Source organism: Chrysemys picta, chromosome 5, assembly GCF_011386835.1.
Source record: "Chrysemys picta bellii isolate R12L10 chromosome 5, ASM1138683v2, whole genome shotgun sequence".
Classification (NCBI taxonomy): Eukaryota; Metazoa; Chordata; order Testudines; family Emydidae; genus Chrysemys; species Chrysemys picta.
In genome coordinates, this window is record NC_088795.1 from 42,486,281 (window position 1) to 42,505,523 (window position 19,243).

The window sequence follows — 19,243 nt, forward strand, 5'->3', positions numbered from 1 at the left end:
AAATAAAATAAAGTTACACTGCACTATGGGCACTTTTCTTTTCCAGCAGCATCAGGTCCTGGAACACCAGATTCCATTGACGGGGTAAGCCAGCATCTTTCTCCTGAATCGTCACGTAAAGCATACTGTAGGACTTGGGAGCAGCCCTGCCAGTCTGCTTCATTTACGCACATGGCACAGTCACCCAATGTTTTTAATGAGCACAATACAAACACCAGTATGTCACCTGGGACAGCAAATCATAATTTAAAATCTCCAGCTGTTGCACGATCCAGGAGTGTATCCGATTCTTCAGTTCCCCACAGAGGTGAGTGGAAAAGGAGATTTTTAACAATTCTGTGTCTTGTTAGTGTGGTCTAACACCATAAATATTTCCAGTAATTAAATACAATGATGTGATAGGGCATTGAGTCGTCATATCAGTCAGAAAAGTTATTAGTTAGTCAGAATAACTCTGTTTGCAACTGTAAATTTTCATTCTGATCTTGTACTCTTAGAGTACTGTAGGTGGGATGGAGATAAGGTAATTATATTGCTTTAAAAATTCAATGAACTTGTTTTTAAAATTTTAAACAGGAAATTTAATCATGGAAAAGTAGCAAGCCTATAAATAAATTAAAACTTAAAGGCACAATCCTGTGAGGTGGTGAATGCCATTGGCTCCCACTGAAATGTTTAGCATCTTGCAGGATCAGATCCTAAAGCATGTATTTTTCTCTCATCTATAAAAGACATTGGAATTGCTATTGCTAGCACAAAAGTTACACAGCTGGGGTGTGGTTCTGCAGTTTCTTCATTTATAGTAATCCTTTCCTCTACACTTGGGTCCACCCACGCTAATGTGGTGTTCCCCGCAGCAGCTCCACGTCACAGATTGGATAGGGTCAAATATGTGGTTGAATGCAGATGACAGAGTCTCAGGCCCATATTAGGAAGTACAAAGTAAATACAGATGTGTTACTCTTTGTATAGAGTGGAGAGAGTAATATGAACTTGTTCTACTATGACTGATGTGATTTTTGCATCTTATGGGTGAAATAGTGGTGTCTATTTGGGGTCTGTACAGGATTGAGGCAGATAAGGTGTTTAAAAATGTTTTTTACTATAGTGTAATATCTGGAGAAGTGAGAGGACAGGCTTTTAGTCTATATGGAGGGCAAAATGTTGTAAGCAGTTCAAAAAGGAAGACTGAGCTGAAGTAGAATTTGTGGTTAGCTAAATATTTTTTGAACTAGCACATAAGCAGTTTAGGCATAGTACTGTGTTTTAAAAGATGACAAATATTCATGTGGGCTTCCAATAGGAGTTCGACTGACTTGAATTTCACCAGTCTGTGACAAACCCCAGGGTACAATCTAGACTAATGAATAGCTATCACACCCCTGCCCTCTAACCTGGGGTGCCCTTTACAATGTTTTGTTGCTGTAGCTGCCAGTCTGGACTGCTCACAGTCTCCACCATGGAAGTCACTCCCAGCTATGTCTGTATGTGTGCTGCAGCCAGCCAGCCACACCTTGGCTCCTACCAACTTTGGCTATTGTGCTGGGTGACCCAACTAATTCCCAATCTTAGATTTTGCCCCAGAAATGTATGTCCTGTACTGACCAGCCTTCTCCTGGACAATACAAGTTTATATAAACTCTGTTATTGCTTTAATAGAAATAACGCTTGCCAGTCCAAATGGAGTTTCCCAAGTTTAACTATAAAGAGAGAGATTTTAAGTGAGTACAAGTAATAAGGCATAAGTCAGAAGTGGTTACAAGAAAAATAAAGATAAAAAGCAACTGGTGTCTAACTTAAACTGTTAAATTCAGAGCAAAGTTTTCTCACCACATACTCTATGCAGTCTTGCAGTCTTACTGACCAAATTTCTTAGGGCAGGACCCTTCCCCAGTTCATTGGCTGCTTCCTTTGCATCTTCTGGTGCAGTGAATCAATGAACGGGGGGGGAGGGGAATCACTTGGGGGTGTTTGTCCCTCCTTTTTATAATGTCAGTCCCCCTCTTGGAAAACATTTCTAGCTGAGAAGATTCAGGAGACCGTCTATAAGGAAGGATGTTCCTTGCTGCTTTTTCCTTACCTGTTAGAGCTTCATTTGTTTTTCTTCCTGCTTGATGACTCTGTTTACTGCTTAAATGCAAATTAAGCAGAGCACACATTCCTTTGTTTGAGACAGGACTGTTTATCAACCTCCGTTTGGAACATGTGTTAAGAACACTATACAATAGAATCTTATACGGTGTTGACATACACCTTTTATCATGTCAGTAATGACCAGCAAATAATACGTTTTCAAATAATACCTCACAAGGCATATTTCATACAAAGATTATTACAATAGTGTGTACGATGTGGACACAGCTAGATTATGTCCGTTGGTTCTTAACATGGTTGTCCACGTGGATTCTTCTCTTGGTGCGCATGGACCTCGTGTGCGCAAGATCAGATCTTTTTGGTCAGCAGCGTCTTTTGGGGCTGCAACTGCACCCAAGATGTCCTTGTCCCTCCATGAACATCACACTGAGAGTTGGCGGGGAGCCCAGAGAGCACTTTTGGGGAAGGCATGGTTCTCAGAGGGAATAGGCCCGCTCGTAATCTTCCACCTTCCACGTCTAGTAGATTCGCCATTATCTATTGAGGGATTGTTAATCCTGCAAAAGACATGTGGCACACTCCAACATCAATACCTGTCACTTCCAAGAGGGCAAATAGACAGTACCAAGCTCCTCCGAGGGCTTGGAATACTTTGATATGTATCCAGGGACAAGCTGACTTATTTTAGTAGCTATTCAGGAAAGATCCAAGTAGCCAGGTCCTCCTAATACAACACAAGGGAAAAGGACCATAGAAAACTAGATCTCTTTGACAGAAAAGATGTCTGCTGCACTGGTCTCCCCATGTATGTTGCCATTTCTGAAATACAAAGATTCAGTGTTTAATGTGTAAAATCTGTAAGACTTTCAAATATTTATTATATTTTATGGATGACTCGAAATTTAAATTTTTTTTTCTCGTGACCGTGTTCATAAAATTAGAGAAATGAATGACTTCATTCTCATGATATTTAAGGCAACAAAGTAAACCATAAATGTTTTAATTTTCAGCAATCTTTAGTTGTACTTCTCCAAGTATATGACCCGGGGGCACTCCACCATAGGATGCATGTGTCCCCATGCGCCCTTTACCAGAGATTGTGTTTTTTGTTTTTTTAAAGGTAGTGTGCTATTCTAGAGGGCATTTATGGTATCCACTGTTCTCTGCTTCCCACCTTTTCTCACTTACTGTTAAATCATTCTTTTAATTAGCTCAAATTTTATTTTAATTATTATATTAGGTTTTAGTACAATCCTGTGCTTTTGAAAGGGGGTCTCCCCTCCCGAACTTACTGTTTTTAGTTCTATGGCACTTCCTGGGTTATATCAAAAACCTCAGAGTTCCAGACCTGCCACAGGTATTTTCCCTGTAATGACAGGCACTCTAGGGTATCAGCCTGGTAGAAACACCCGCACCGGTTGGTACCGCATCACTCACAGGCACTGCAAAACCATAAGCCGGTACTGTGTGGCCCCTCGGTACCTGAGGAGACCCAAGAGGACCAGGACCCACAGAATGAGGAAGGCTCACCCCATTCAGCCGAGTCCTTTGAGGCAGCAGTGCCACTAACCTTCCTGTGCTGACAACTTTAGGCTTTTCAGGACTTAATGAAGCCTCTGGTGGAATTCCTGCAGACTCCTTTAAAGGAGCTCCAGGAATCTCAGCAGTTCCTGATTGATATTTTAAACATCACCCCCCAGGATAAGATTGCTCTTCCTATTAATGAGTCACTGTTCTCGCCTGCTCACACTCTATGGCAAACACCTGCTACTAGTATGCCCACTTGCAAAACAAATACTACATTCCAGCTAAGGGAATGAAGCTGATGGTAGAGGCTGTCAACAAAAGGAATTATTAAACATGTTCCAGACCCTTTCCTTCCAACAAGGAGTCAGTTAATCGCCAGAGCTTCCCTGCAGGCCATTCCCAATGTCACTGACACTGCTTCATGATCCCTAGCCACCACAGTGGTTATGAGGCGAGTATCCTGGCTCGTCATCTGGACTCCTGAGAGAGGTGCAAAACACTATGGAACACCTCCCCTTTGAAGGGCTCAAACGCTTCAGTGGTGACATGGACTCCTCACTCCACTCTCTTAAAGACTCCAGAGCAATGTTGCGCTCACTGGGAATATACATGCCTGCAACAAAGAGACATTTTAGCACGTCTCAAACTGCACTCCGTTCTTGGCTTTTTCAATACTACCCACAACAGCCCTATCTCACATCTTCGGAGCCTCCTAGGCAGTGATCAGGACCAGCACAAAATGTGCACCTCCGTGTAAGAGACCATTTTGACAGCTTGCTTGAGGGCCTCAAACAAGCTCTCCCTCTAGATCTTTTGCTGTATGACTCCACTATATATCCCTCCCCCCTTTGGAGACTGCCTATACCATCCATTTCCTACATACCTAGGAAATGCATCACCACAGACAAGTGGATTCTGTAGGTGATCAGTGTGGGATACTCCATTAATTTCCATTCTGTCCCTCCCACCCCTTCCAGTTCCTCTTCAGGGGCCCGCCTCCTGAAGATCTCTTGAAGCAGGAAGTGCAATCTCTCCTGCACTTGGAGTTATCAAGCTTGTTTCTCCTGACTTCATCAGAAGAGGATATCACTCCAAATATTTCCTGGTTCCCAAGAGAAGCAGAGGCTGGAGGACAATTCTAAATCTCAAGAATATGGACATCTGTGTCCTTTCACAGCACTTCAGGATGATAACCTTAGCCAGCATATTTCCATCCCTAAATCCTGGGCATTAGTTTGCAGCCATTGACCTCCTTTTATATAGCCATTCACTCCTCCCACAAGCACTTTCTGCACTGGTTAATAGACTCAAAACATTACCAAATCCTCATTCTCCCCAAGGGTCTTTATCAGGTCTTTTTAGCAGTGCCAGCTCACCTCTGTTGGTGGAGCATTGCAGTGTTTCCATATTTGGATGACTGGCACCTCAGGGGTCACTCAGCTCTAGAGGTTCAGTTGGCAGCATGCAAGGACTAACACTGTTTCAATACCTGGATATTTGCATTAATCTAAAAACACTGACATTAACTCCTGTCTTCATGGGAACCACTCTAGATTCGCTAACTGCCCAAGCTTACCTTACCAAGGTAAGATTCTCCACTATGTCCAGTCTAACGTCTACCCTACAGCACAGTCCACAAACAACTCTAAGGGCCTGCTTACAACTTCTAGGCCACATGTTGGCTTCCACATTCATTATGTTGCTTGATTCCACATGCATTATGTTGCAAGACTGCACCTCAGATGTCTTGGGGCTTGCCTGAGGACTGTGTACACCACAAACAGATGGTCTTTCCAAACCAATCATGGTACCGCCAAACATACAGAAACATAAGACTCTCTCAGGTGGTGGAAGAACCCACTGAAGTGAAATCCCTATTTTCACATCCTCCACTCTAGAAAATCCTCATGATGGATGCCTCTCACTTGGGTTGGGGGTTCCCATCTACAGGAGGCCACTGTACAGGGCAAATGATCCCCACAAAAGAGAGCACTCTTCATAAACATCCTAGAACTAAGAGCATTTTGCCTCGCCTGTCAGCACTTCCTTTACAATATACAGGGCCCCTCTGTCAGGGTATTGCTGGACAATCAGGCAGCGATGTACTATATAAACCATTGGGGGAAGCAAGATCCCAGTCATTATGACCAGAATCGCCAAGACTGTGGAACTAGTGTATCTCACATCATATAGAAATCTCAGTGGTTTATGTACCCGGCCTCCCAAAATACAATTGCAGATTTCATCAGGACCACGAGTGTTGGAAAATGCCCAACAACACCTTGGTCCCCTGCCCAGCTCTACCTGCCCATACCTCTGAACCTCAAAACATTATTCAAACTGAGACAAATAGGAGCAAGGATTAGTCTCATAGTGCCATCATGGCCAAGACAAGTGTGCTACTCAGACCTTCTTCACCCCTCTACACCTCTTCATCTTCTGAGATAGGAAGTCTTCCCTGAGAGGAACTCAGGTGCCCTGATCCATCCCAGTCCTTTGTCTCAAGGGCTGGCTCCTCAACGGTTCTTGAGTGTGGAATTACCCTGTTCAAATAAGCTCTAGTCAGATAAGATCTAGTAGGAAACCACCTATTTGTAAGACTTACTTGCAGAAGTGAAAACATTTCCATTCCTGGTGTTCCCTCCATTCTTTGCACGCCTCGGATGCTCCACTCTCAAAATCCTAGATTACCTGTTGGACTTAAAGACCTGAGGCTTGTCAGTAAGCTCATTCAGAGTGCACCTGCTCGCTATCAAGGCCTTCCATTTACCTATTGAGGGGGTTTCAGTCTTTGACCCTTAACCATGGTTAGGTTCCTTAAGGGCTTACACAACTTGTTTCCCCTTCTCAGGAACCCTGCTCCCCCATGGAGCCTTAACTTGGTCCTTAATGCCTTGAGATGCTTCCCCTTTGAGCTAATAGCCGCTCTCTTTTTTACCTTTCCCTTAAGACTTCATTTCTGGTTGCTGTTGCTTCAGCCAAAAGAATGAGGGTGTCAAGGTGCACATGGCAGACCCATCATATACTGTCTTTTACCCCGACAAGGTCACACTGTGTCCCCATCCTCGCTTCCTCTCTACGTTCTCATTGAATTTCATATTAATCATGAAATTCGTTTACCAGTATTTTATCCAAAGCAGGACACCTCCAGAGAGGAAACTAGTCTACACACACTAGAAGTCAAGCAGGCCTTCACAGTCTTCCTTTCGACTGAGACCTTTAAAGCTTCTCCAAAGATGCTTTGTACCTTTTGCTGAAAGAATGGATAGCCAATTTCCACTCAGACTCTGAAATGGGTTTTAGGTTGCATCTTTACCTGTTATAAAACTGCTGGGATACAACACCCTCGCAGAGCAACAGCACACTCCACTGGGTGTCATTCCACTTCTGTTGCCCCTCCTGAAGGATGTTCCCATAGCAGAGATCTGCAGGACTGCAACTTGGTCTTCAGTTTACATGTTTGCCAAGCAGTACACTATCTTACCTGCTTCCAGAGCTGACGTTACCTTTGGTAACACAGTTGTCCAAACTGTTTTGGATTTGCCTCCTCAGCACCCTCCTCTACATTAGTTACTACTTGGGGGCCTCCGAGAGTGGAGCATCCATAGGCATATACAGTTGCTGTGGCATCTTTGGTTTCATGGTTGATAAGAAACTGAGTAGCAGCAGATCCATGCTTTTTTTTTTATATGTCCTTGTCTGGGAACACGAGGTGCTGCTCTGTACAGACACATGGATGCTGCTTTTTTACAATCTCCAGTTGAGAGCACATGGGTATGCACGCGTTCTACACTGGAATACCCATAGGGACAAAACTTCTTGAAGAATTCAAATTACTGTTAAGGTAAGTAACCTCTCCATCTGTGGTGCTTTTAAATCTAGTGGCAGTTTTGTCTTCTGTTAACATCTTTTAATGTTAAAAACCTACAAGTTTTCCTTCAGGGAATGCCTTTTTCAATCTTTACTTTCCTCTGTTTTTAGATACGCTCTCGAAAACATCAACACCGTTTAATAAATCAAATAAAGCTGGAAGTCAGCAGGGGACACCATGGGAAACTCTGGTTGTGTTTGCTATGAATTTGAAACAATTAAATGTCCAAATGAATATGAGCAATGTAATGGGCAATACTACGTAAGTAGAAAAATTGGTGAATTAGCAGATTGTTTGTTTGATATTTTAATTTGCTTGGGGGAAAAGACTGTTAAACAGTTGTCCCCCAAGAACATTCAAAACTTGCTGTCTTCTAGGTCAGTGGTTCTCAACCAGGGGTACACTTACCCCTGGGGGTACACAGAGGTCTTCCAGGGGGTACATCAACTCATTTAGATATTTGCCTAGTTTTACAACAGGCTACATAAAAAGCACTATCAGAGTCAGTACGAACTAAAATTTTATATAGAGAATGATTTTTTTTACACTGGTCTATATCCTATACACTGAAATGTATGTACAATATTTATATTCCAGTTGATTTATTTTACAATTATAAGCTTAAAAATGAGAAAGTAAGCAATTTTTCAGTAATAGTGTGGTGTGACACTTTTTTGTATTTTTAGGTCTGATTTTTGTAAACGAGTCGTTTTTAAGTGAGGTGAAAATTGGGGGTACACAAGACAAATCAGACTCCTGAAAGTGGTACAGTAGTCTGGAAAGGTTGAGAGCCACTGTTCTAGGTTATTTGTATTTTTATAGCTTTAAATCTTACCATTTTAAATGCCCCTAGTGAACAAATGTAGTGTTGTATGATTTCCTGACTTATGGTCTGCTTGAATTGAAACTGACCGTAAGTGTTAACAGCCACTGAGGCTACACTCAGACTTCAGGAACTTGACATAAATTAGGATCTGAGATAGCCTCAGTGCCCTCTGGAAATTATAGTCTGCTCTATCCTAGGCAGGCCACTGGCCATAGGAACACTACATTATATGCATAGATATTTCTACAGAGAGTCGGTTTCTACATCACCAGTATAGGACAATGTGGGAAAATCAGACTACCATTTGTAAGAGGCACAAAGGTGTGGAAAGGTGGATTTTCTCTTTGCCGGGTGTGGGCCCAACCCTTCCATTTTATATTATCTCTGCTTCATGGAGAAGGGGGGGAAGCAACATTTCATTTGGAGCCAAATTTTCAAATTTTGTGTGTCAAAAGCTTCATTCTCCACAGGTAGATTACCGTAGAGTATACTAGATCCATGCTCTTAGCAATTCTGCCCATTCCATGTTCCAGTGTTGAAATGCTCCAACAGATGGCGCATGCCTAATCTGAAGAATTACATCCAGTAACTTGTTCTCACACCTTAAGTGTCTGTTCTTTCTGAAACAGCACTATTTTGTCATTTGGCTTTTCTCATTTGTGGAAATATATTTTTCTTGCTGCAAACACTGACTCAAAAACAACTGTGCAGTAAAACAAGAAACTATGCCTATCTCAACAGTTTCTGCTTACAATGGTACCTTGCAGTTTGAAGTATTGGAAGTACTCATGCATTGCCACTTTTCATCTCTGTTTCAGGTGGACTACCAGTGGTTTGAAAAGCCAAGGACGTTTATCTGTGGGTAGTAACAGAGACCGTGAAATTAGCATGTCTGTTGGTCTGGGAAGATCACAGTTGGATTCCAGAGGAGGTGTGGTTGGAGGTACCATAGATGTTAATACCTTGGAGATGGTGGGTAAGTTGGAAAGACTAAAACTTTTACACTTTGCTATACAAAGTCCATTACGAATTACACCAGTGCAGTTGTATTCTACAGAACTGTAGTGTTCTGAAGTGTCAACTTTTTTACATAATGTGAAAAGCCAAAAGCACATATGTAATACAAAATTTTCCTATGTGAACTTATTTAATTATATAAACAGATGGCCTAGAATCTCACCTGCTGCACCCATTGTCCACTGGGCAAAGTTTGGGGGTGGGGGAGGGTGTACAGGAATCAGTTGCAATTCCCTGATTCTGGGATGGTTCTCTGCCTCAGGGCCAGGGCTGCTCTTAACCTGCACTGGCTGACTGTGGCCCCCAAGTGTTCTATCAGTTGGGAACTGGAAGAGTACACAGCACTCCAATGTGCCCTATAGCTCCTCAAACACCCCTATGCTGGGAACTGCAGGAAAGATGATGTAAGAGCTGGATATGCCAGTCCTATACCAATTTGGGGACTTCCCAATGCTTAGGACAGTTCAGTGGCTTTCCAGCCCCTTTCCAACACCAGAGTGGCACAAAGGGTCAGGATTCATTAGAGAATCTGGTCCTTTATTTTTAACATCTTGTATATCCATATGGAATTATTCTGTTTCAGCTCATATTTCTGAACATCCAAACCAGCAACCCAGTCACAAAATTCAGATTACTATGGGTTCTACAGAAGCACGTGTTGACTATATGGGGTCCAGTATCCTTATGGGAATCTTCAGTAATGCAGATCTTAAACTGCAGGATGAATGGAAAGTTAATCTATATAATACCTTGGATTCAAGTATTTCTGATAAAAGGTAATACTTCTTAATGTACTTAATGTTTCCACTATCTAGTTCTGTCCATTTATCTCATCCAAAAGAATAAAGAAAGTACATATGTATTTTTTCATAAAAAATTGCTAGATCATATCTGATGACAAAAATTAAATTAAAATAATGCAGGTTAGGAAAGTGAAAACAAGTCCCTTTTTGTACTGAATCAAATATAAACTGAATTTTTGGTGAATGTTCTTACTCTTTTTATATTCTAGTGAGATATTTGTCCATGGAGACTTGAAGTGGGATATCTTTCAAGTGATGATTTCCAGATCAACCACCCCAGACCTGATAAAAATAGGAATGAAGCTTCAGGAATTCTTTACTCAGCAGTTTGATACCAGCAAACGGGCTTTGTCTACCTGGGGACCTGTTCCTTATCTTCCTCCTAAGACAGTGGCTAATATAGAGAAAAGCTCACACGAGCAATGTATGTATTATAAAAAAAAAAAGCTTAGTTATACAGTACCATTTATAGGTGAGATTTTTACAGAATTAGGTTTCCAGTATTGCAAACACTAATGTGTGAGAGTAAGTCCCATAGAATTTTAAAGCATTAATATTAGTGTAACAAGATATCACGCTAAAGCTTCAGTACATCTCCCACAGATTGCCTATAAAAATAAAGTTCAGCACTCTTCTTGTGAATGTACACTCTTTTGGTAAATATAAAAGTAGGCTGATAATTTTGTTGTCAGATTTTTAGATGAAAAATGAATTTTCCACTAAAACAAAAACTCTTGTATTTTGAAAAACTTTGTTTTGAGGTTTTCAAAGGGTTTTTCCCCCCTTTCCAGTGGGGAAAAAAGTGAAAACGTGTGGGGAGGGAACCCCAAAAAATTAAAAGCCTTTAAAAAATTCAAATTAAACCAATGTTCATTTAAAAATGTTCATAAAAAATATTAAAAAGAAAAAAATATCAAGCAAAATGGAAAATATTTGTTTTTTTCCAAGGCTTTTCATGAAAATCGTATTCTATTTTTGACTAGCCCTCATTTAAACACTCTGAAGTGTAAGGGTCCCATTTCTCCTAATCAAATGTGGAAGTTGTTAATGACCAATAAAGAATCTAGGGACTTTCTTGCTACACAAGAAATTTTAAAATATCTAGTATTTAAAAATATCTGGTGTACACCTACTTCAACATACTTGTGGTGAACAAGGCAGATAGAACAGGGAACATTTCATGTCATTTTAGTATCCCTCTTTTGATCCTAGAGCGATTGGCACGCCTTCACCGTACTCACTGGAATTCTGTATGTTCAAATAAGTAGCTGTTTTATACATCTGTTTAGCCAACAGTAGTTATTAAATTGATATTATTCAGTACCACAGTTCAAATATGTGGATGGTTGAGTTTGGGACTGGGCGGGACAAGAAGGAACGAGTTATAAAAATCAAAGGAGAATACTGTCATCAGAGATCTCTTTTGTATAGCGTTCAAGGTAATTTAATCCACTGACTACTCTACACAGCATCTGCGATAGTGAAAATTGTATCCTGTAATTTTTTGGCCAGAGTTGCTTCCCAGAATAGGTACATAATATTCTTTGTGTTGCACATTAAATTTTTGCATTTTTTTTATGGAAGTACTTCCTCCAAACCTGCATCATTGACCTTAGTCCTCAGTGCTGCATTTTTTTCTTGGCTCTCACGTTACCGGTAAAGGTTATGCTGTAGTGGGTTGGCTGTTGGTTTGAATAGCTCACATATAAGTTACTATGTTCCACACATATGTGATCCTTGTCAATGGTTTTGAGTAACCTTTTTCAGTAAATGTAAGGTTTGTGCCCTTTTGGGTAGCACTACGACTCTGATATATTTGGTCCATGTTTGTCGTCTAACTTTCTAACCAACCTTAAAGCTGTATATTATTTCTTTATTATTGCTGACTCTTTTTAGACTATCCTATTCTTCACATTTTGTGTAATTGTTGAATCCATTTTGACAGTTTGTTTGTGTGGGTTGCCTTTGGGCTACCAGTACAATTTTCTATATTAATCTTTGCTGCTTATTCTTATTTATTTGTAGTACAGTAATGCCTAATGGCCCCAATCAAGGGTTAGAGACCCACAGTAGTAGGTGGTAAGCAATTAAAAGACCAGCTAACGTTATCTTTTTCCATACTGTCTGCTGTTTGGTCAATTTCATGAGACTTGTCTCTATGAAGACTAGCAATAGTCACTGCTGGAGCCATGTATCTTCTTGTCAGACATGAACTTGGGCATCTCCTAATCTGATCAAAAGAAATATGAGTTTTATTGATATTCAAGTATGTTTTTTTGGATACTTTTTTTTTCATCTCCTCTGTCTTTGCACGTGACAAGGCTGAAACAATTTAAGTGAAATAGACTGTATAAAGTTAGTATAGCCACAGTCAGATTTTCAGTAGACATGGAATTCCAGCAGGCGTTTTACAGTTGTACCTTCCACTTCTGTAAAGTTCACAGTCAAGCTTGAGGACCTTTCTATATTTGTGTTTTTTCCTCTAGTGCTGGATGCAGCCCATCATCGCCACTGGCCAGGGGTTTTGAAAGTAGTATCTGGGGGCCACATATCCTTATTTCAGGTTCCTTTACCAGAAGACGGAATGCAGTTTGGAGGATCCATGAGCTTGCATGGAAATCACATGACACTGGCATGCTTCCATGGACCTAATTTCCGTTCAAAATCTTGGGCACTGTTTCACCTTGAAGAACCCAACATTGCATTTTGGACAGAAGCACAAAAAATTTGGGAAGATGGTAACTAAAACCTTAATGCATCCTTCACTTTAGAACCTTTTCTTGAACCATAATTGACCATCACTAACCAAGCTAATCAGTTTTCCTATACTTTGAATCAATATTGTTCTTTTCCCCAAAAAGCTTCTACGTGTTTAAAATAGTGATGGTGTACCAGAGAGAATATATTGCTTCTTGCTTTGTCTGTTGCATAAAGGAAAACACCTAGCTGAGTATAATATTTGATACGTCCTTTATTTAAGACTTTATATTGCCAAGATAGGAAGACAGCCTTCTTGTTCTGATAAATCTTTTCTGTCTATAAATAAGGAGGCTTTAGTTCTCCTATCAGTTTACTAGAGTTACTTCTGATTTATATTTGTACAAGTGATAGGAGGATCAAGTCCTATCATACTATTACTCTCTTCAGAATGTTTTTTTTTACATTGACACAGGTTCTAGTGAGCATTCTACTTATGTTGTACAAACACTGGACTTTCATTTGGGTCATAATACAATGGTCACCAAACCCTGTGGAGCCCTAGAAAGTCCTATGGCAACAATCACCAAGATAACAAGGCGCCGCCATGAAAACCCACCACATGGGGTTGCAAGTGTGAAAGAATGGTTCAATTATGTTACTGCTACAAGGAATGAAGGTTAGATTCATATTCATTAATTTCTGGCCTGATTGCTAATCAACTGCAGAACGTGTTGACTTAAAGCCGTTGAAGTTAAAAGGGAAAAAGAGGAGTTTAGCTCAAAAGAATAGATATTTTATGTTCGTAGAAAAGCTGAACCCCTATAATCGATACCTCACTTATTTGAAACCCCATTACTGGGTCATGTTCCCCCAGAGTTTCACATAAGTAATGCTAGAATAAAAGTGAGGTTTAAACTTCTATTCTAAAGCTTTCACTTTAAAAGGTTCTCTCTTTGCCCCTCACCCAGGAAATCAGAGACAAATCAAGGTGGACTTCGGGCTTCCCAAAGATTGACTAACACAGCAAGACTCTTACAGATACTTGGATTCTATGTATGGGGCAATATAAAAACCTAGATAGACTTCTGGCCTAGTTCTCCATTGGCGCTACAAGTATCGGATCCCTCAGGCTTATCAGACTTCTAAGCACCATGCACTTAACACACATGCATAGTGTTTTGATCTTTAACTGTGGAGCTAATACAGTAGAACCTCAGAGTTACAAACACCAGAGTTACGAACTGACCAGTCAACCATATTCCTCATTTGGAACCAGAAGTATGCAATCAGGCAGCAGCAGAGACCAAAAACAAAAAAACAACAAAAAAAAGGCAAATATAGTACAGTACTGTGTTAAACGTAAACTACTAAACAAGGAAAGGAGTTTTTTTTCTTCTGCATAGTAAAGTTTCAAAGCTGTATTAAGTCAATGTTCAACTGTAAACTTTTGAAAGAACAACCATAATGTTTTGTTCAGAGTTACGAACATTTCAGAGTTATGAACAACCACCATTCCTGAAGTGTTCGTAACTCTAAGTTTCTACTGTAACTCAATTATTCACTGCTTATATGCCGTCCTGGCTATTAAACATATGTAGCCTTATTGCAAAACCAGTTTATTTCCTGCTCAGAGCAGTGTATCTACCAAACTTGAAGGTTCAAAGTTCAACCAGTTTTGGAACTATTCCTTAGGGTGACCAGATGAGAGGAACAAAATATCGGGACACGGGGGGCGGGGGAGGGGGAGAGTGTGGGTGTCTGCCGGCGGAGAAAAAAAAAAGTGAAATATCGGGACAAATTGCGAAATGCAAATTGCGGGACAAACACTGAAAAATTTATCGAGATGTCTGGTCACCCTACTATTCCTTTGAGTGGGGGGTGCAGCAATATGGTCACACTTATTATAATTGGGAATATATTATTAGTATCTTCACATTCAATTTCCAAAATTAAGGTGAATGTTGTGCTAAGTTCCAAGCATTTGAACATAGGGGATTGCAACAAAGATTGTTTTGAAACCTTAATTAAAGTGGTGGCTTCTAGAGAAACTGTTATGAAAAAGTCATGTGTGTATATACTGCTTAAAAAACCAAAATGATTATTTGTCAGTCTTCCATCCATTCTTCAGAACGCTTTCTTAATAGTAATTGAAAACATGAGTATGGTGAAGATGTATGGGCCCTAGTAGTCTCTCTTTATTGAGGCAAAATTATCTGGAAGGAGTAAGGAGTACAGAATAATGCCCCAAGGATGCTGTGGGAGTGATTTGAGACATTACCCTTACCTCTGAATAAATGTACTTCCTAGAGTGTTCTCAGCCCAGACATTCTTAGGAGTGAGAGACCAGTCTTGACATTGAAATACCATGTTGCAGTGAAAAACAAAACCATTATTAGGCTAGAACATTTGCAAATCTGTCTCCTTAAATGCTGATAAGGCTTTTCAATAAAGATTGCTGAATTGCAGCATTTGCTGTTATCCATATAGAACTAAACCTGCTTCGAAACGTTGATGCTAACAACACAGAAAGCAGCACAACAGTGAAAAGCTCAAGCTTGTTAAGTGGATTCAGAGGAGGATCCAGTTACAACCACGAGACTGAAACCATCTTCGCATTACCAAGGATGCAATTGGATTTTAAATCCATTCATGTTCAAGAGCCACAGGAACCTTCATTACAAGGTGCAATGGACATCTTTTTCTTTTTTTCTCTCTCACCGTTCAAAACTATTACTTCAATTCTGATCATGCAGTGGGATTAGAAGATTTTAATTCACTGAAGTATATGGTGTTACACTGGTGTAAAATTGGTCTGAGAGAAGAATTAACCTTTGTATCCTAAAAACTGAAAAGCTGACAGACTAATGGCTTTCTATGCAAGAAAATACAATCTGAGAACCAGATCAAATTTGGGGATTTTAATCTGAAGATGGTTGGAGTTCTGGGTAGAAGGACACTGGCTACTTCATTTTCTTAAACTAACCTAGAGTGAATTCTGATATTAAATCCTGAGGGATTGTATATATATATCACTTTACAGTATGCTAAAATTACGTTTCTTTGTCCAGACACCAGTGTTAAACCAACGGTGGAGTGCAGTGTAGTAACTGAATTCACAGACCACATTTGTGTGACGATGGATGCTGAATTAATCATGTTTCTGCATGACTTGGTGTCTGCTTATCTTAAAGAAAAAGAAAAAGGTATGTGGTTTAAAAAAAAAACTCTTTATGATGTAATATAAATGAACCATCTTATATTAAGCCACTTATGTATGAATTTATTTTTATACATTGCTATTAATACGATAAAGTAAATTTTGTTTTGTTTAAATGAAGGCTTGCTTTTTACGGGCTAGGTTTTCAAAATGTTTAGTGTTGGCCTAATTCTGCTCCCATTACAATCAATGGGACTAGAATAAAGACAACACCGAGCGAGTTTGAAAAACCTACCCTAACAGTGTAACTGAGATTACAGAGCTATGTCTTCCAAAGAGCACTGCTAATGACTGAGGGCTAGTCTACACTACTGCGCTACATCTGCGCAGTTGCATCATGTCTGGTGAAGATGCACTCTCCTGTCAGCATAATTACTTCACCTCAACAAGAAGCGGAAGCTATGTCAATGGGAGACGCTCTCCTGCCAACATAGCGTGGTGTAGATACTGCTTTAAGTCTATGTAACTTACGTCACTCAGGGGGGTGGCTTTCTCACACCCGTGAACAACATCCGTTACGTCGACTTAAGCAATAGTGTAGACAAGCTGAGATTTGTTCTTACACTAACAAAAATGTCTGAGTCTTGCTTGGTTGTTTTGTTGGATTAGAAGTCAAGAAACTTGGAGTTTGTTCCTTGCTCTGCAACTTATCAGATGTGTGACCTGGGGCAAACTACTTTATTTCTGTGCCTTAGTTTTGCCTTAATTTTGCCATATGTTTATTTTCTTTGTAAAGCTGTAGATCAAGGTGGACTGACTTAGATCAAGATGACTTAAATAACCAAGTAGAAAGTCTCAATTTAAATAATCGATTTTAGTCAAGTTTTCCATTTGTACTTTATTTTCTAAAGAAAGATGCATTCTCATTGGTTGAGATAACCATTAAAATGTTGATTTTCAAGTAAATGGCACCTTTACACTAGATTTGGTACATCTCTTTGCTATCTAGGAGGGTACACTATAACTATATACATTTATTTAAGCAATTATATAGGTTATTATTTTTAGCTTCTTATTAATTGTACATTTTAGTATGTTAGAAAATGACTTGTGTCAAGCTGTAATAGGATGGTAACTGAAATTTAATTACATGCACAAAAGAGCATACAAAATGTATTTTTATTAAACAAAATAAGCCCTTAATAAGTACACAATCTATTGTGCCATATTTATAAAGCTTGACCTCAAGTTAGAATCAGGAAAAAACATCTTTCTTTGTATAGAAAAGTAACCTTTAACTCAATTTTTCATAGCGGCCCATGGATTCAGCATATTTATTTTTTCTTAAAATGTTTTAATAGATTTTAATAAGTTTAGGCCTTAACTTATTTTGTATTAAATTCAGATTTTATTTTAAATATGTTTATATTAAAAAAAAACTTTAATAAGCAAATTAAATGATTTAAGTTAAAAACAATTTTTTATTTTTTAAAAATTCTCAATTTTATCCACCTTGCAGGAAGTGAAAAATGCTATAGAAGATCTGTGTATTAGTTTATTAAATACCAAGTCCTTTAATCTTTAGCAAATGTAAACTAATATAAAAATAACTAATCAATCTTGTGTATTTCTTATGTACACTGACAAAAATAATTGAAGGTAGAAAGTTGAAACCTAGCTTCCTTGAACTCACAAAAATCTAAAGAATAAACAAACTTTAAAAAACTGATTAGTTTATAAACTGTTAACATTAAAACTTCATCTTTGTATATGAGAACTTGCAACTTCCATGCATGTGTCTGCCCTCCTTTTGCTACTATGTCCACAGCAAGGTATTGCATGTGTTTAAGAGAGGTGAATTACAAATGTGGTGAAAGTCATAAATATGGTGTCTGGTGTATGTGAAATCCAATGTTTTGCACAGATACTTGCATTCAGTGTGAATAGTTTTTTAAAATATACATGCACAATAAACATTACATTATTAAGGTATTTAAGCAACAGAGGGTCCTGTGGCACCTTTAAGACTAACAGAAGTATTGGGAGCATAAGCTTTCGTGGGTAAGAACCTCACTTCTTCAGATGCAAGGGAATTTAAGGTATTTAAGGTTCATTAGACTTGAGGATTTTGAGAGTTTATTTTTACGTTGTGTAACTTGCTCTTAAAGGAGGTTAAAGGAGCTTAAAAATTATATTCCTAATGCTTGTTGAAGTAAGATGTGTCCACGATAAGAATGAAGTCAGCACTTACTTTACTACCAAGTCCAAGCAAAGCCTTGACTAAATGCCCATGAATGAAATTTTACTTTTTTCCTCCCCGCTTTGTAGCCATCTTTCCACCTCGTATTTTGTCTACTCGACCAGGACAGAAAAGTCCAGTTAATTTGCTTGATGAGAGTTCCTCTGAGAGAGATGCAGAAGAAAGTATTACTTACACTACTGTAGACTGGAGAGAATTTATGTGCAATACTTGGCATCTGGAACCCACACTTAGGTAATTAGCAGGCTTATTTTGCAGTATATTCAATTTTACATTTATTTTGGCTGAGTAATAGTATTATCTGCAGAGACTATTCTTCAAACCACAGATGTTTTAATTTGATAGTTAACCTCCTAATGGGATCTAGCCTTATGGAAGCTATCACAGATTCTGCTTTGGCTATTAAATGATGATAGGAAGACACCTGCTACAGTATATGAAATGTCATTTGGTAACAAATGCTGGGTAATACCATCATTCACCATAGACAACCGTTGATCCGCTGGATCATGGTGTGCATGTAAGAGGTCTAGTCAGGTGCCTAATGAATTCACTTAGGACTGAGAAGCCCAATTCAAGAGTAGCCATTGGATAAAGGCACTGAAAGTTATACTGCTTAGAACTCCTGCACACACAACAGTAAGGTTCTCAGGTGCTCAAAGTCAAGATGAAGCGAAATGCAGCTCATTAAGGACCACACATTAACTTGTCATTTACCTTTTTCTGCTATTGTTCAAATAATCTTTACTTCCCAATTTAAAAGAAGAACTTAGAACCTTTCTTCTTCTATTCTGTCAGTATGTTTTCTATTGAGAATGTAAGCTATTGGTGGTTTACATTTTTAAACTGTATAACACTTCTGGGGGCTATAAAAATAATTTGAGGCAGACATTCAGATTCAAATATTCACTTTCTGTTGATTGTCAGCTAGTTAGATCCCCTGCTTCCTCTACTGATGTAATTTAAGAAACTCCTTTTTTCATGCAGG

General features: G+C 39.2%; 1 protein-coding gene across 25 annotated transcripts in view; it reads left to right on the forward strand.

Annotated features, from left to right (window-relative positions):
* BLTP1 (bridge-like lipid transfer protein family member 1) overlaps window positions 1-19,243 on the forward strand; it is a 241,267-nt gene that overhangs the window by 220,591 nt on the left and 1,433 nt on the right. For 17 of the 25 annotated variants that reach the window (XM_042860071.2, XM_065596320.1, XM_065596322.1 and 14 more), the window contains 10 exons: window positions 47-307; window positions 7,603-7,753; window positions 9,137-9,294; window positions 9,919-10,111; window positions 10,348-10,562; window positions 12,625-12,876; window positions 13,311-13,514; window positions 15,326-15,520; window positions 15,907-16,041; window positions 18,324-18,489. In XM_042860071.2, the coding sequence (XP_042716005.2) occupies window positions 47-307; window positions 7,603-7,753; window positions 9,137-9,294; window positions 9,919-10,111; window positions 10,348-10,562; window positions 12,625-12,876; window positions 13,311-13,514; window positions 15,326-15,520; window positions 15,907-16,041; window positions 18,324-18,489 (1,930 nt within the window). The remainder of the gene's footprint in view (window positions 1-46; window positions 308-7,602; window positions 7,754-9,136; window positions 9,295-9,918; window positions 10,112-10,347; window positions 10,563-12,624; window positions 12,877-13,310; window positions 13,515-15,325; window positions 15,521-15,906; window positions 16,042-18,323; window positions 18,490-19,243) is intronic. The other 8 variants (XM_065596316.1, XM_065596321.1, XM_065596326.1 and 5 more) reach the window with 2 other exon arrangements.